The sequence below is a fragment of the Canis lupus genome, chromosome 31 (genome assembly GCF_011100685.1).
Source record: "Canis lupus familiaris isolate Mischka breed German Shepherd chromosome 31, alternate assembly UU_Cfam_GSD_1.0, whole genome shotgun sequence".
In the NCBI taxonomy this organism is placed as follows: domain Eukaryota; kingdom Metazoa; phylum Chordata; class Mammalia; order Carnivora; family Canidae; genus Canis; species Canis lupus.
The window spans coordinates 7,642,854-7,662,096 of NC_049252.1; the positions used below are offsets into that span (position 1 = coordinate 7,642,854).

A 19,243-nucleotide genomic window follows, 5' to 3' on the forward strand; every position below is an offset into this window, starting at 1 on the left:
TTTGGTGGGAAATGCCTCTGTCCATCTGCGGAGGCCAAGAAAAAGCAAGTCCATTCCACTTTAAGTTCAGCGTTAGCACAAATACAAGCATCCCAGGCCCCTGGGAAGAAGAGCTGAAATTTACCTTACTTCAGTTACAGGAAGAAAACAGCTTCCAGCTTAACGCCCTAGAAAGCCCCATATTAGAATGAGAACAGAGCTCAATGCCCTTGAAAGCCCCATATCAGAATGTAAACAGAACTTGAGAATTTCCTCCACCCCTTCTGGAGGTCCCCTAGACCAGCCTATAAAAAACCCAGCTGTAACCCACCTCGGGGTCCAAGTCCCTGCTCCGCTGTGTGGGGTATACTTGGACCCAAGCTCGAGCTTGTAAATAAACCCTCGTGTGCTTGCATCTGTGTGGGCTCCTTGGTGGTTTCTCGGATTTGCGATCTTGGGCACAACACATCCCAGCGGACAGCTTGTGGCTGTGGGATACTTTAGACGGTTTCCTTCTGTGCATCCGTCAACCATATTTGTCCATCCTTTAATTTGTACCCAAGGTAGCTCACCTCTGCTCTGCAGATCTGGGCTTTTTTCTATCTGAGGCCCAATATCCTAGAGCCGCTAGCTACGGTTTGGAGCAAGTCCCTGGTGCTTCGCAGGCATGTGTCCTGGTCCTCTGCCGCCAACAGGATATCAAATGAGGGTGCTCAGAACAGAACTCACCCAAGTCTTCATGTAAGGCCTCATCGAAGATGGTCGGTGAATTTTTGAATCCTTGTGGTAGTCGAGTCCAGGTGAGCTGGCCATTGATGCCTTTCTCAGGGTCCGTCCATTCAAAGGTGAAGAGGTCTTGGCTCTTGGGTGCTAAAGGCAGGCTGAAAAAGGCATCTTTTAAATAGAGGAGGGTGTATGGGTTTGGGACCGTAGGGTGCATATCCTCTACTCACCAGTTGACTTCCCTTAAGTCCTGGACTGGCCTGTAATCGTTAGAATGCGGTTTCGAACCGGCAGCAAGGGAGTGCTCCACGCCGACTGGCAAGGCCTCAATATGCCCAAGTCCAGTAGTCACTGTATGTGGGGTGTGATTCCCCTACATGCTATAAGAGGCATGGGGTATTGGCAGACCCTGACAGGGTCTGCCCCCGGCTTTAGTTCTATGTATATGGCCGGTCGGTGCTGGGCCAGCACAATTCCTCCAGTTTCTGCCCATGCTTGGGGAAATTCTGCAGCCAACGGTCAATGTCAGTCATTGGGGCTGAGGGCATTTGGTGGAGACAATATCCATCTTCTAAACTCAGGAGAAGTACCTGAATAGGGTGCCTCTCCTTGTTTAGGACTTTTGCCCCTTCGGGGTGGAAACAAATTTGTGCCCCCATCTTGGTGAGCAAATCCCGACCTAACAACGGGTAGGGACACTCAGGGATGACCATGAAGGAATGGGATACTGGGCCCATGCCGAGATCCACAGTTCTTCGGGTAGTCCATGAAGAACACCACTGTTTGGTGCCTGTGGCCCTTGCACCCATGAAGTCTTGTTTGCCAAGTTCCCTTGGGGTTGTAATAAAACCGAATGTTGTGCCCCAGTGTCCACTAGGAATTCAACAGGTTGCCCCTCCACTCTGAGTTACCCTGGACTTGGGGAGGGGTGCTGAACCCCGACTCCCCTAGTCGTCCAGGTCCTCCATCTCCAAGATCTTGGCAGGGGCCTTAGGTCTTTTGTTAAGACAGTCTTTCACCCGGTGGCCCTCTTCTTTGCAATAAGCACATTGGTTTTTGTTCAGCTTAGGGCGCTCCTGACGGGGACCAGGGCCATCCTCCTTACCTATCCCTGAAGCCAGCTTCTTGAGGTGCCTCCGTCTTTCCTATGGGTCATCCATGGTTGTGGCCAGCAGGATCTTGGCCAGGTTTCAGGTCTGCTGGTCACTTAGTTTGGTTTGTTGCTAGACTCTTTCCGCTACTATAAGTCCTGCAAGCTCTTCTCTCCTAGTATTCTCTCTAGGAAGGCTGCTGGACTCTCATCCTTACCCTGTTTTCCATAACCATACCTCGGCCAGATTGGTAGGCTTGTGCGCGGCAGCCTGGAGACCTGCCCCTAGAGTCTGGCGGTGGACCCGGAGTCTCTCCTTACCTTTTCCGAGTTGTGCGCTTTGGGGGGTAAAAGTGGTTTTAGCCAAGGAGGGGAATTCTCGATAATGTCCTGCCAGACCAGGATGTTGGGCACCTGCTCAGGGTGGCCGTCTGGTTTGTCCCTGAAGATCACGGCCTTAACCTGTAAGACAGTAGGTAGGTGGAAAGTTCCTTCTCGGGGCCATCCCACGCCAAAGGTTGGCCATTCTGACATGCAGTAAGTTTGAAATTTCCTTCTCCTTATGTAAACAGTTATGACAATGAACAAAGACACAGTAATACAGACAAATGCACAGTTAACAAGGACATAGTAACACAGACAAACGTTCCCGTGCGGCCGCAGAGACAAGACAAGAAGTAACCCGAAGGGCTGGCAGCCAGCCCTCCTTACAGATAATGACCCCCTTCCTTACAGATGAGGACCCCAGTCCCCCTTATAGATGAGGACCTCCATCCCCCTTACAGATGGGGACCTCCATCCTCCTTACAAATGAGGACTCCCATCCTCCTTGCAGATGAGGACCCCATCCTCCAGGCAAGGGCAAGGGATGTCTCCTCAAGACCCCTGGTCGACAGCCCGCCAGCGTGTCCGCCTAAGCCAATGCCGACCCAATACAGATTGGAATTCCTACAGGTAAAAGTATAGTTTAGAGCTCTCAGAGAATATGTGCGCAAAAGGTGGAAAAAGTTGAGTGCACTCACCATGCATGAAAACCTCCAGATGGGGTCCTGAAGGTCTCTCAGATCCCGGACGAGCCGCCATATGTTGTGCCCAAGATTGCGAATCCAAGAAACCACCAAGGAGCCAAAACCGATGCAATCCCACGAGGGTTTATTAGGAAGCTTGAGCTTGGGTCCAAGTGCACCCGACACAGCAAAGCAGGGATTGGATCCCGAGGTGGGTTACAGCTGGGTTTTTTTATAGGCTGGTCTAGGGGATTTTTAGAAGAGGTGGAGGAATTTCTCAAGTTCTGTTTACATTCTGATATGGGGCTTTCAAGGGCATTGAGCTCTGTTCTCATTCTAATATGGGACTTTCTACCACAGGTGTGGGCTCTGTTGTCTTTCTGATATGGGATTCTCTGCTGAGGGCAATTCTGCACTCTGTAGTCTTTCTGAAATGGGATTCCCTGCGAGGACATTGAGGACATTCTGCAGTTTTTCCTATAAAGTTCAGCTCTTATTCACAGGGGCCTAAGATGGCTGTACTTGTGCTAATGCTAATCTTGAAGTGGAATGGCCTTGATTTTTCTCGGCCTCCCACATTTATGAGGTTGGGAAATGTTATTCTCAAAAAGAAAAGCCAAAATTTCATAAATACACTTTTTATACAGTTAAATAGTGATTTTTAAAAAATTGGAACTCACAGTGAATTAAGGGAAAGGAATCTTATTTTAGGGGGTTAGGAATTAAAATGATTGAAAACCCAACTGGTACTTTTTTATATTCTAGAATCCAGAAAATGACATTGAAATTTCATACTTGATTTTTATATTGGTATCAAAATGTACTTTCTATGACATTAAAGGCATGCAAGTTTGAGCCATATGCAGTTGCCTATTGTATTCAACCTGTTTGGTCTACAAAAAGAGGTCATTTTATATATTTAATATATGTCACAAAGGTCTTGCCTCATGATGTAGTAGAGAAACTTTGGGACATATGAATTAGATTAAAGTTAGACTGTGGTTTGGTTTTACTGATTTCTTGATAATAAGCTGATTCCTAAAAAAGACTTATGGTTAATACATAAGCCTGTAGCCTCACCACGTTAGAATTATTTTAGCGCTTGTCACCATGAAACCCTCTGTTTACTGACTGGAGCACAGTGACAGTGAACTTCCTGCTTACAGTGCACACAGGGAGCTGATTTGTGGGCAGCTTTCCTCCACTCAAACATCCATGAATCTGGCAATTTCATCTTCATTTCTGCTGCCACCAAGGCCACATCATCATCTGGCCAGAAGAAGAGGGTAAAGATCATAGCATAACAAACATACTTCTCAAAAACATTGACTTAGAAGTGATCCATGTCACAGGGCTCACATTCTCTTGATAAGAACTAGGCAAGAAGCCACATTCAAATGCTAAAGAAACTGGAAGATGCACTTTGGCTGAGCGCCTTGGAGGAGAAAATGGGGCCTGCAGAGAAGCTAGAAGGATCTACCACATCCACGTAAAGCAGTTACATTGTCTATTTATAACGTGGAATATTTTTAAAGCATTACCAAAAGTAACAAAATTGGTTCCCACTGACTGAGAATTGTCAGAGTTTCCTCATTCACATTGCTATTTCATCTCCCTCTTAATTTACTAGTGGAACTGGTTCTCTTTTCAGCAAAACCTGTGAAGAAGAATTAAGAGCACTATCTTTTGCTAATAAATTTCATTGGCTAAATTGTAATGTGTAGAACTTTTAAAAATAGGTTATAAAATATTATATTAATATTCAATATAATGTTGAATTGATATTCAATCATATCAAGGTCAGTACATTTGAAAAAGTATTTTGTTATTTACAATCACCATTTCATAATAAGCAGATTTAGATGCTTAATGAAATATAGAACATAATAATCCAGTTGTCAATCTAGAGGATAAACTGAGAATACCAAATGATAAAAATTAAATCATAAAATACAATTCAACAGAAAAAGAAATGTATAGATAAAATCTTTTTTATAAAAGATTTTACTTATTTATTTGATAAAGAGAGCACAAACAGAGGGAGCGGCTGGATCCCAGAGACCCCAGGATCATGACCTGAGCCGAAAGCAGATGCTCAACCAACTGAGCCACCCAGGTACCACTAACATATTTAAATTAAAAACTACATAAAATACTACAAACTACTGTAATCCTCATTCTGCTTTCTACCTCTACTATTACAAAGCATGGCAGTTTCATCTTATTTTATATGAAGCATGCAAGTATAGTGACATTTCTGTTTGTTTTTTTTTTTAATATTCTCTTCAGATTAGTCTAAATAATCTAACACCTAAATGACTCAAAAAATTTGCTGCAGAAAATAGACACATGCATTTTATTGTTAAGGGCCATCTCTTCCCTTCCTTCCTAGCATTTGTTGTCTCCATAGCTGCTTTGTTGTTGTTTTCTCATTTGCTTTGAACTAGAACCAGTTGTTTTTATTTCTTGCAGCTAGGTTCTTTCTCTTCTATTTACCCACTTACTCTTCTTCCACATTTAGTAGAGATGAACAGAAAATACCATTCCCATTTACAAAGAGCATCTGTTGAGCTTGAGTGTTTCATATCCTGACACATGAAGTCTCATCTTTCTGTAGTCTTCTGAGAGGATTGTCAAACAAAAGAATGGCAAAGAAGGCAGAAAAAAAAATGTATGGACCTCAAGAAAAGGCACTAAAATCTTATTCTAAACTATGTGTTTTGAAGGCATAGATAAAGCTCAGTCAATTTTTCTCCTCAACCAAGCATACTTGCTAGTACTTAATAAGCAACATAATAAATGTAGGTAGAAAAGAATGAATGATTTGACTCTGGATAATTGATATTTGAGTGATAGTAGAATATAGGAAAGGAATTGACTCATGTAGAAATATTCTGACAGCTCTCTTTTTTCAGATAAACCTACCTGAGACATTTCCATCACTGTGAAATATGCATAAAGAAAAATTATGGGCAGTCCTGGTGGCTCAGTGGTTTAGCGCCGCCGTCATCCCAGGGTGTAATCCTGAAGACCCTGGATGGAGTCCCACATCAGGCTCCCTGCATGGACCCTGCTTCTTCCTCTGCCTGTGTCTCTGCCTCGTTCTCTCTCTCTCTCTCTGCGTCTCTCATGAATAAATAAAATCTTTTAAAAAAAAGAAAAATTATATATTTTACCTTTTGAAGTTAAGAAAGGTGGGAAAAATTTCATAGCCTTTAAATAAGAGGCTATATATTCTATTAAGTAAATTTTGTAAATACCTCTTATTTAGCTACAGTATACAAAAATAACTTTGCTAGAAATTTTTTAAAAGATTTTATGTATTTATTCATGAGAGACACACAGAGAGAGGCAGAGATACGGGCAGAGGGAGAAGCAGTCTCCATGCAGGTAGCCCGACAGAGGACTCGAATCTGGGACTCCATCCCGGGTCTCCAGGATCACGCCCTGAGCGAGGACAGGTGGCACTAAACCACTGAGCTACCCAGGGGTCCCCATAGAAATTTTTAACTATGTAGATTTCCTAAAAAAAAATGCTTTCTTAATTCGATAATATTTTCCTACAAATGAATAAATTAATCAAGCCATTGCTCATGTTTCAGGAGAAAGTAAAAGATAAAAATTTTAGGACTTTTAATGATAGTTTTTAAAATTTGTCACCAATTAAAATTTAAACACAAAAAAATCACTAAGAAATTAAGACGTTGACCTTTATAAAGAGAAACCGAATTGTCTCTACTTATGGAGGTGTATGTTTGTGTGTATGATTTTGTTTACTATCTGAAAGTCTTTTTAATCTGCTCATTATTCCTCCTGTGATAAGGATTCTACTATATCCTAGCTCTGCTTCCCATTTTCTTGAGATATGCCTAGCATTTTGTCATATAAAGAATTCTCCACAGATTAATGATAATGTAAGAAAAGTCTGCTTTAGTAGTGTTACAAAAATCAATTATTTTCATTAAGAATGGTTATCATTAGCAAGAAATTTCTCCTGTTTCTGATCATGTGAAATCATTTCATTCTGTTTCATAGTCTTCATCAATCTATAATCAATAATAAAATTAAATTACTTTCTCCAGAAACTGATCATATTATAACGGAATGATCAATATTCAGTTAAATATATAATTTATTAAGAAAAGAATAGATATACATTATATATAATACATGGTTTATATGACAGCATATGTACTTTAAGTACATTCTTAACACTCAAATTCTTATTACCTTTTCACCTGTAAATTGTTTTTTTTTTTTTTGATATTTTAAATATTCCAGTTTTCCCTTCCCAAGCTCATCAAAGTAGTGTAAATTACCTCACCCATAGATAACAGTACAAACTGCTAGAGGATATACATTGTTTTGTTAATATCAATTTCCTCTATTCTCTCATATTACTTTTCTTAATTTTTTTTTTTTTTTTTTGTGATTCATCTTAACAAAAGACAGTCTGTTAGTGGAGTCTTGCAATTTTAATAGAAATTAATTTCACCACTGAAAGAAAATTTTTTCACTGCATATTGGTGTGTTGCCAGAATTTTTTTCAATGAAATGAATGAACTATATCAGATGCACAATGCATTTATTCCTGCCTCAATGGGCTGGGATTTTTCTTTCTTTTCTATTTCTCTGTATGAAATGTAGATAAGGACGGCTGTAATAGGGCCCGGGCAAAATTCAAGGTGTTTGCCAAAAACACATGTCTGTCCAACACACGAGGGAGATGATAGCTTTTATCTTTAAACTCCAAAAATTACCAGCGTTTTATTACAATCTTATTTCATCCTTATTCAATTATAATTGCATATTTAAAAAAATAATAATAAATCGTATATCCGCCGCCCAGCAATTACTCTTATTTCACAGCCCTAACTTGATATATCCAAAGAATGGTTGTTAAGGTTTTATTTGGTTTGGCTTTGTCTTGTATTCTTCTTTAAAATACATTAAACAATACACCTCCAAAGCTTGAGTTAATTATTTGCCAAAAGCAATCTCTTCAGCCAATGATAGTCTTGGAAAGAGATCTATAATTTTCGGCTGTGCTATATTTTTTTATCTTCTACAATTTTTTGAGAAGGATGCTTTTAGTTCTATACTTTAGATTCTTGAAAATGCATTTGAGCAATTTTTGCCTCAGGCTTTGCAGCCAAAGGCACACATCTAGAAGCTAATTTATAAAGAAAATAACCCTGCTACTAGTACATCATGATTCATCATTATGAATCAAAAAGCAAAATTAAGGTATAAATGTAGGAATGCTGCAATACATTTGCTAAATTAACTAAGAGAAGATTGAACATATAAACTAGTATAAATAATAATAATAATGACAAAATAATATTTTTTAAACTGTTACTAGGGACAGATAATTTTCTCTATCCTCATTTAATATATTTAATCTCAAAAACCACCTTACAACGAGGTGAATACAATGGGGCAGCCCGGGGGCGCCCAGCGGTTTAGCACCGCCTTCAGCCCAGGGTGTGATCCTGGAGACCCAGAATCAAGGCCCCCTGCATGGAGCCTGCTTCTCCCTCTGTCTGTGTCTCTGCCCCTCTCTCTCTCTCTGTCTCTCTCTCTCTCTCTCTGTCTCTCATGAGTAAATAAATAAAACTCTTTTAAAAGATTTAAAGAGAAAAAGAGGTGGATACAATGACTATATTCCTGGGGAAAACAATTACAGAGAATTAAAGTAACATGTTACAGGTCTTGGCCTTTAATGAAATTGAACTAGGTAGTTTGATGAAATTTCACTTTTATTTCAGTCACATTTCAAGTTTCCATGCTAAACCTAGTATTAGTAAACTGTGATCAGATGGTAATCAACAACAACAAAAAAATCAATGCAGATACTGGTGGGAGATGTTAAACTGATCTAGCAAACTTGGGGCAGGATCTTACTTTGTGGCTGCAGAGCTTGTCTCAAGTACTTTTTCAGCTAAACATAGAGCTGTGAGGAGAGAGAAAAGGACTAATATTGAGAACAGAGCTGGTTCATTCACAGAAGTTCTGTAGATATGCCTAATCACTTTTCAATTTTCTATTCTGTCTGGCATCCACCCAAGTATTGACGTGTACGGAAGCAGCAAAATATCGATAGCCACATAACAGGAGAGACATTTGCTAGTAATTGCAGAAAGCATTTTATTTCAGATATAGGAAATGTTCCAGATACTGTTTTATAGGAAATTGGTGCAAACGATGTAGATTGTCAATTTGTTGTACATGATGGAATACAGTAGAATTATACCAGGAACCTATAGTTTATGTGGCCACTTTGATGACTCCTAAATTCAATCTGATTCATGGCCACTCATGTTCTCAGAAGTGGTGAAGCAACATGAAGAATGAGGAGACAGGTGACAAATATTAAAATTGTCTCTGTATATTGGCTGGTTCAGTAAATGTAAGAATGACCTTTCCAGGGTTCTCCCAAAATAAACTGCCAGGAATGAGAGACTTCTGTACATGTGTAATCAACTGTGCTACAGCGACTCTCACTAGCTATCTGACATTGCATGTGATATGCAGGCATTTGGAAACAGATACTAGCTGAGATGCTTATCTTACCCAAAGCTTTTAGGGTACTAATCCCTTTATGAAACGAAACTGCATCTGATGGAAGGAGAGAAAAATGTATAACTAGGTATAAGTTTTCCATAAGCTCTTTACTGCTCTTCTGTTCTAATCTCAGACCGTCTCTTTCCAAGACTATCATTGACTGGAGAGATTGCTTTTGGCAAATAATTAACTCAAGCTTTGGAAGTGTATTGTTTAATCTATTTTACAAAAGAATACAAGACAAAGCTAAACCAAATTGTAATATTAAAACTTTTTGATAAAGAGTGGGTTATATCAACTCAGCCCTCTTGCACAATCCAACATAGAAGTCATGTGACGATCAAGGAGAGTCAGTGACGATCAAGAAATAGGTAAAGCCTTGGGCAACTGGGAATCTGGTAGTTCAACACTATATTCTTCACAGTATTATGATGTTCTTTGCCATTTTTGTCATGTTGACTTTGGTATGGATATAAAAGTACGGGCACTCTAGGAACCAAAAAGGCAGCACTAAGTCATAATAAAAATCATCGAATTCTTCACCAACACTCACAGAGCTAAACAACAACAACAACAACAACAAAATTCAGTTTGGTTTAAAAATATACTTGATGAAGCAGTAAAATTTTTTGAATATTGAGTCTTGAGTAAGCACCTTTTTAATATTCTTTATGGTAAAATAGGAAGCATACGGAAAGCGTTTCTGATGTATGCTCAAGTACAAAGATTGTCTCAAGGAAAACAACTTGGGTGATTGAGTTGAAATAGTTGCTTTTTTTTTTTTAATAGAACACTATTTTATTTCATAATAACTGTTCAACTATGTATATTGGGACTTGACAGCTACCTTGTCAAAAATGAATGGAGTGAATCCACCTATCACTTCAAGGTAAAAAGCCAGAGAAGTATTAATTTCAAGCATTTGGAATTTTGGAAATTTTGTCCTGACCACTATGATATTAAACATTTCCATTATTTAAAGACTTTTTTCTTTTCTTTTTTTAACATTTTATGAATAACAAAATTTATATTAACTAATATCTATATGTATATATATATATATATGTATTTTACACATTTCTTTCACTTTCCTCCCCCTGCCACACCTCTCACAACACCAATCTGTATCTATGAGCCTAATTTTGGAGGTTTTATAGTTTTTTTCCTTTAGATTTCACATAGCATCATGCCCTTGAGGTCCATCCATGTTGTCCTAAATGGCAAGATTTTATTCTTTTTTTATGCCTGAACAATATTCTACTGTATACGTATACCACAATTTCTTTATCCATTTATCCAATGATGGACACTTAGATTATTTCCATATCTTAGCTGTTATAAACAATGCTGCAATGGACATGGAGGTGCACATATTTTTTTTTTCAAATTAATGTTTTTATTTTCTTTGAATACATACATAGAGGTGGAATGCTGGTTTATATGGTAGTTTCATTTTTAATTTTTTGAAGAACCCTCATACCATTTCCAATAGTGGTTGCACCAATTTACATTCCCGCCAACAGTGCACAAGGATTACCTTTCCTCAATGTCCTCACTCACACTTGTTATTTTTTGGCTTTGTGAATAGCCATTCTAACAGATATGGAGTGATATCTACTTGTGATTTTGATTTGCATTTCTCTGATGAGTTATGATGTAGAACATCCTTCCATAGACTTATAGGCCATCTGTATGTCTTCACTGGAAAAATGTCTGTTCATATCTCCTGCCCATTTTTTTAAATTGGATTTTTTTGCCATTGAGTTGTATGAGCATTTTATAAATTTTGTATATTAACCCCTTATCAGATGTATGATTCACAAATATTTTTTTCCCATTCAGTAGTTTGCCTTTTCATTTTGTTGATGGTTTCCTTTGCTGTACAGATGCTTTTTAGTTTAATGTAATCTTACTTAGTTATTTTTGCTTTTGGTGTTAGATTTTAAAAATCATCTCCAAGACCTGTGTCAAGGAGTTTACTGCCTATTTTTCTTCTAGAAATTTAATTAATTAATTAATTAATTTCTTACAGATTTTTATTTTTTCGTGAGAGACAGAGAGAGGCAGAGACATAGGCAGAGGGAGAAGCACGCTCCCTATGGGAAGCCCGATGTGTTTATCAAACCCAGGACTCCAGGATCACCACCTGAGTGGAAGCCAGACACTCGACCACTGTGCCACCCAGGCATCCCTCTTCTAGGAATTTTATAATTTCAAGTCTCACATTAAAGTCTTTAACCCATTTTGAGTTAACCTTTGTGTATGGTGTAAGATAGTGGCCCAGTTTCATTCTCTGGCCTGTGACTGTCCCAATTTCCTTAGACCATTAATTAAAAAGACTATTCATCCCTCATTATGTATTCTTTGCTCCTTTGTCATAAGTTAATCAAGCATGTATGAGTGGGTTTATTTCTGTGTTCTCCATTTTGTTCCATTGATCTATATGTCTGTTTTTATGTCAATACTACATTTTTTTAAATTACTGTAACTTTAAAATATAGTTTGAAATCAGAGAGAACGATGGCTGCAGGTTTGCTCTTCTTTCTCAAGATTCCTATGACTATTCAGGGTCTTTTGTGGTTCCATGTACATTTTAGGATAATTTGTTCTATTTCTATGAAAAAAATCATTGAACTTTTGATAGGAATTAAATTGTATCTGGAGATTGTTTGGGGCAGTAAAGATATTTTTAATATATTAATTTCTCCAATCTATAAGCATGAAGTAACTTTCTATTGGTGTTGTCTTCAATTTCTTTCAATGTCTTTTAGTTTTCCATATATAAGTCTCTCATCCCCTTGCTTAAATTTATTTTTAACTATTTTATTATTTTTGAGCAATTGTAAATAGGATTGCTTTTTTCTTTGAAGATTTATTTATTCTAGAGACAGAGAAAGGTGGGGGGAGGGCAGAGGGAAAGGGAGAGAATTCTCAAGGAGAGTCCCTGCTTAGTGGAGAGCCTGACATGGAGCTTGATCCCAGGACCCTAAGGTCATAACTTGAGCTGAAATCAAGAGGCTGCCACCCAACCAACTGAGCCAAACGGGCTCCCCAACAGAATTGTTTTCTTAATTTCTCTTTTGGATAGTTGGTGGTTATTTCTGTAAAGAAACACAATAGATTTTTTGTTTGTTTGTTTTTCACAATAGATTTTTGTGTATTGATTTTGTGTCCTACAATTTTACTGAATTTGTTTATTAGTTCTAACAGTTTTTGATGACTCTTGGGTTTTCTATATATAATACAATGCCATCAGTAAATACTGACAGTTTTATTTCTTCCTTTCCAATTTATGTATCTTTATTTTTCTTACTTCATTGCTGTGGTTAGGACCTCCGATTCTATGTTGAATAATAGTGGTGAAAGTGGACATCATTGTCTTGCTCCTAATCTTAGAGGAAACACTTTTAGCTTTCCATTATTGGGTATGATGTTAGCTGTGGGTTTGTCATATATGGTCTTTATTATGTTGAGGTATGTTCCCTCTCTACCCACTTTTTGAGAGGTTTTATCATAATGTATGTTGAACTTTGATGTTTGGTGTTTTTCCTGCAGCTACTGAGTTGCAGGAAGATTGTATTATTTTTATCCTTCATATTGTTAATATGATGTGTCATGTTGATTGATTAGTGGATGTTGAATCATCCCTGAATCCCTGGAGTAAATCACACCTGATCATGGTGTATGATCCTTGTAATGTATTCTTTTTTTAATTTGGTTTGCTAATATTTTGCTGAGGAATTTTGCATCAATACTCATCAGGGATATTGGATTATAATTTTATTCTGTGATACCATTATATGATTTTGATATAAGCTAATAGTGGATTTGTAAAATATATTTGAAAGAGCTCTGTGCCCAACTTATTTTTGGAAGAGTTTGAGAAGGATAGGTATTAATTTATCTTTGAATGTTTAGTATAATTCACTAATGAAACCATCTTGTTCTGGACTTTGGTTTGTTGAGAGGTTTTTGATTACTGATTCAGTCTCCTTACTAGTGGTTAGTCTGTTCAGATTTTCTTTCATAATGATTGTCTTGGCACATTGTGTGTTTATAGGAATTTATCCCTTTCTTCCAGTGTACAATTTTTTGGTCCATAATTGTTCATAGTGGCCCCTTATGATGCTTTGTATTCCTAGGGCATCACCTTCTCTTTTACTTATGATTTTATTCATTTGACTTCTCTTTTTTTCTTGATGAGTCTAGCTAAAACTTTATCAATCTTATTTATCTTTTCAAAGAACTAGCTCTTAATTTCCTTGATATCTTTCCCATTATCTGATTTTTAAAATTTTTTTAAAAGATTTTATTTATTTACTTGAGAGAGAGAGACAGAGACAGAGATAGCAAGAGAGAGCAGGAGTGCTGAGGAGAGGGAGAAGCAGACTCCCCACTGAGCAGGGAGCCTGATGTGGGGCTCCATCCCAGGACCCTGGGGTTATGATCTTCATTTTCTAGTTCCTTGAAGTCTTAAGTTAGATTGTTTATTTGAGACTGCTTTTGTTTCTTGAGGTAGACATTTATTACTATGAAATTCTTTCTTAGGACTGCTTTCACTGCATCCCATAAATATTAGTATGTTACATTTCTATTTTCATATGTCTGCAACTATTTTTTGTTTCTCTTTTGATTTCTTCTTTGATCCATTGCTTGTTCAGTAGCAAGTTAATTTCACATATTTGCAAATTTTCCAGTTTCCTTTATACAATTAATTTCTATTTTCAACTATTGTGGTCAGAAAAGATGCTTAATATGATTTCAATACTCTTAAATTTACTAATGCTTCTTTTGTTACCTACTACATGATCTTCTTGTGCCCAAGATCGCAAATCCGAGAAACCACCAAGGAGCCGACACCGATGCAAACACACGAGGGTTTATTTACAAGCTCGAGCTTGGGTCCAAGTGTACCCGACACAGCAGAGCAGGGACTTGGACCCCGAGGGGGTTCCAGCTTAGTTTTATGGCTGGTCTAGGGGACCTCCAGAAGGGGTGGAGGAATTTCTCATGTTCTGTTTACATTCTGATATGGGGCTTTCAAGGGCATTGAGCTCTGTTCTCATTCTAATATGGGGCTTAACTGAAGGTCAAGTTCAGCTCTTATTCACAGGGGCCTGAGATGGCTGTACTTGTGCTAATGCTGAACTTAAGGTGGAATGGCCTTAATTTTCTCAGCCTCCACAATCTACCTTAGAAAATGTTCCACAGGCACTTGAGGAGAATGTGTATTCTGTCGTTTTGGGATGTAATGTTCTGCAAATTATCTATTAGTCCATCTAGTCTAATATATCCTTTAACGCTGATGTTTCTTTACTGATTCTCTGTCTGGACTATTTATCCATTTATGTGAATAGGGTATCAAGGTCCACTACTATTATTTTATTGCTGTTTATTTTTTCCCTTTATGTCTATCAAGGTCCACTACTATTATTTTATTGCTGTTTGTTTTTTCCCTTTATGTCTGTTAGTATTTGCTTTGTGTATTTAGGTACTCCTATATATAAACGAAATAAATTCCACAATCAAAAGACAGAATGGTTAATAAATTAAAAAAAAACCCAAGATCCATCTGTATGTTTCCTTTAAAATACACACTTTAGATGTAAGGGCACATGGACTGAAAGTGTAGGTATGGAAGAAAAGATTTCAAGCAAATGGTAATCAAAAGAAAGGTAGAGCATTTTACTCATATCAGGCAAAATAGACTGAGGAAAAAAGACTGTAATAAGAGACAAAGAAGGGTGTTAGTTAATGATAAAGGGGATAATCCAACAAGAGGATATAACATTTGTAAATATTTAAAGACTTTTTTCATGTGATTGGTGGTGATCATGACAAATGCAATTTTATCTGGTATTTTTATAATGAAAATACCAACATTCACTAAGCCATATATAACTCAGTGAATCAGTATTTTCCAAATGACCAATATAAGATGTTATAAAGTCATATATAGATAAAATAGCCATGGAAACTATAAGATATATCAATGGATTTTATTGAACTAGAGCATGAGAAACTCATTGATATGATTTCAAATTCCACATTGAAATTAACTTAAGAAACAACTGCTTGTTGAGTTTTGGTATAGTATCAACAAAGAATATTCATAATTATCTGAAAAGATTTTTAAAATACTAGTTTTCCAATTACATATCTGCATGAGGCCATATTTATATACTTCAACCTAAGCAACACATTGCGATATATAGATTGTGGAACCCAGATAGATTCTATGTCACCTAAAATTAAAGTTGTAAAAATGTAAAAAACTCCTCACATATTTTTTTGGTTTGAAAAAGAGTTGCCTTTTATAAATATACTTTCTATTACATATTAAGAATTCCTACTGTTATCTTAAAATGAATTAATAAATATTGTATAATATTAATTTTAATTACTAATAAGATATATATATATATATAGAAAGATGATATCAATATATGGGCATATAGATACAGATATAGATTTAGATGTAGCTGTAGTCATCGGTGTAGGCACATAGACATAGATATGACTCAGATAAACAAAAGCCTTTTAAGATCATCAGTAATTTTAAGTGTGTAGGGTCTTAAGATCATTATGTTTGAGAAATGTGATATGTTTATATTTCTTCATGTATTGTGTCATATCTGTCTCCCTGGTAGATTTACTTCTGATCTATATTTCCCTATTAAAATAAGTTTCCTAAAATAACCATATCATTATGTTGGATCTCCTTGGCTTTGTTTTATTATTCAGAGTAACATTTATCACTATTCAGAATTTCATATTTTCATTTATGATTACTGTTCATCTGTTTATTTCCTGAGTCTCTTGCTGGAATGTAGGTTCCATAAGGATAAGACTTTTGTTTGTTTACCACTATATTCCCAGTGTCTGAAACAGTGCCTCATTAATAACTGCTGCATGAATGAATGAAAGAAAATGAGTAAGATGGCAACATCCTCCCAAATATATTATTGTACTCAAGATATTTATTCCTTAGTTATACATTTGGTGATGTCCCTCCAGGGCTTAGACTTTCATTGTTTTTCTGTCAGAATCAAATGTCTTAGCAAAATATCCAAGGACCTCCATAATTCTACAGACTTAAGTCTCCATAAATACTCCTTTGTAATGTATGCTCTAGTAACTTGGAACTATGTGTTGTCACCCAGATATCAAATGTTTACTGGTTACAATTTCTATTTTTTTTTAAGATTTTATTTATTTATTCATAGACACAAAGAGAGAGGCAGAGACACAGGCAGAGGGAGAAGCAGGCTCCATGCAGGGAGCCCGACATGAGACTCCATCCCGGGTCTCCAGGATCACACCCCAGGCTGCAGGCGGCGCCAAACCGCTGCGCCACTAGGGCTGCCCAATTTCTATTGTTTATAAAGCTTCTTTAATTATCCCCTAAACAAAAATGAATAAAATAGTTCTATGAATAGATAAACAAAAACTTTACCTTTAATAAATAAATACCTCCTGAAAGAGTTTTATTTATACTCTAATCACAATTGGAAAACATAAGAGAAGTTTAAGGAAAGACTTTATTTACACATAAAATTTGGAGGACCAGGTAAAAGAAATGTGTTAATTATGTACTCTATGTAATGTATTTGTTTATACTGAGCCCAAAGGATGTGGCCAGAATCACAGATTTCCTTTTTGTATGTTAAAACATAATAATACATGCATAATGAGTATACAGACTTAATATAGTTGATATGAATAATATTCACTTAGGAGAGCAACGATTCATAAATAAGTCTGTTAAACCTCTTCTGAAAGCATTCCAACCAGGTATGAAACACTTCTAAATTCTAACATATCTCATTGTTCATATATCACATATGAAAAGATTATATAAAATGGTATAGTATATATATATATATATATATATACATATATGTATATATATATATATGGTGTGTGTGTGTGTGTGTGTGAAAACACAAACAGTGGGAATCAAGTTGTTTACAGGATAAACTATTTAGATAATTTTGCATTTTCCTTGATACTATATCTACATTTAAGGTCTGTACAGAGGCATTTTTTAAAAGAATTTTTTGTAGCCTCAGAAATACAAATATTTATACTTATGAATTCTAATAAAATTGTATTCCCAAAACTCATAGAGACTTAAATGAGAAATATGTGTGCTTTCATACATGAGGAGCCACCACTGACCCCCAGTGAGCTATACGTTTTCATCTCACTTCTCATTGACGTTCACTAATATATCCTTGAGACCAAAAGTGTCTCAATTATTAAGAAGAAAACATGTGCTAAGTATTCCCTGATAAGAACTCTAGGATCCCCTTTGATCTGCTGTCCTTTTTGACCTTTCACACTTTGGACTAGTTTCAGGAATTGTTAGCTGCTGTCACCACTACTCAAGTGCCATCCTGAAATGAAGGTTTTCTGTGAGGTGTATTATTCCACCCTGAGAAGTCGGACACTGGTTACATCAACTCTGGAGTCTCTACTAGTGGGTACTCTCTCATTTCCCATTGCCGTATCTAATTTTGGGCAGATTTGAATATTTATTTTAAGAGTTTGGAAATGTTCCCATTAGGAATTCCATTCTTGTTTTGGTTTTGTCTCTTCAAGTTGGGGAAGGAGAACTCTGCTTAAACTCTTTATACATTCATCTTACTGGTGCACTGCAAAAATTCTATATAGTTTGATTCACCCTAGATCTAACGTTTGATATTAAAACCAAATTTTGGGGATCTTCCTGAAGTATTTCTTCTCTCAAGAGTCTAGATCTCTCATTTCAAAATAGTTTTTGCTTATAAGCTTAAAAACAAACAATAAAAAAGCATCTTTAAAACATTTTTTTTTCTATTGTAGATCTATTTTCTTGATAAAAGAGTAATGGCCAATAATTTAATGGGTGTAGTATCTCAAGCAATGTTGAATAATCATTAGTATCATTATATGAAAATAAGAGCATGCATTTATAAGGAGAAACTTTAAGTCTAGAATTAGAAATAGAATTAAAAAATAATGCAAATCTTTAAGGGAACATTGATTGATAATTGAAAATAATTTGGAAATACAGTGAAGAAAAATATTGAATGTAGTACAAATCTCCACTACATTAACTACTCACTACCTAAATAAAATAAGAGAGCATTTCAGAAATTTATACTCCTGGGAGGTTTTTCAAATCTCACACATTTTATATTAGAAAATGCAATGACTATAGTAAATGTTAAGTAAAACTAATAGGAATCCATGTTCTGAGATTTACTTTCTATTAATAAGAGAAAATTTCAATGTTAATGATGTAATACATATTTTAAATATAAAACATAATTACTTTTATATTAAAATAAAAATACACTGAAAAATATATGAATAAAAATAATGAGCATTATTTCTATAATGCAATAAAATATGATGAATCTTTTTATCATCAGAATTTTATATATTGCTAACTGTTTAAAGCTAGTAAGAGATCACCATTATGAACAGTGATAAAACTTGTCACTCTTTAATGCAGATGGTTCATTTTTACAGAAGCATCCATCAATTTCTTGTTCTTCATAAAACTTTTTCCTTGCCTTATGAATATTTCAGTTTTCATGAACCTTTATATACCAATTATAAATGTAAATGTTTTTGACAGAGGATATTATGTAAAATGGCACCCTATTAAAAACTCATATTTTTTAAAGAGACCTTGACATTCAATACCAATAGCAAAAAGTGTTTGTAATATTCAATGTCACTAGCATGTCATCTATCATTTAGATGCATATTTATTTGTTTTTTTTTAGATGCATATTTATTTGTATACATGGTCATAGATTCTGTGTTATTTTCTCAGCCATGTACTCCATGTAGAATTATTTCTATATTTGGAAGCACATGATAT

The 19,243-nt window shown here is 36.1% G+C and overlaps 1 protein-coding gene across 1 annotated transcript in view; it reads right to left on the reverse strand.

Moving 5' to 3' along the window:
• Positions 1 to 2,571: 2,571 nt before the first annotated feature.
• The window catches only part of LOC119867100 (ribose-phosphate pyrophosphokinase 1-like), an 82,322-nt gene continuing 65,650 nt past the window's right edge, over positions 2,572 to 19,243 (reverse strand). Inside the window, exon 2 of the mRNA XM_038581723.1 lies at positions 2,572 to 2,740. Coding sequence (XP_038437651.1) covers positions 2,572 to 2,740 — 169 coding nt within the window. The remainder of the gene's footprint in view (positions 2,741 to 19,243) is intronic.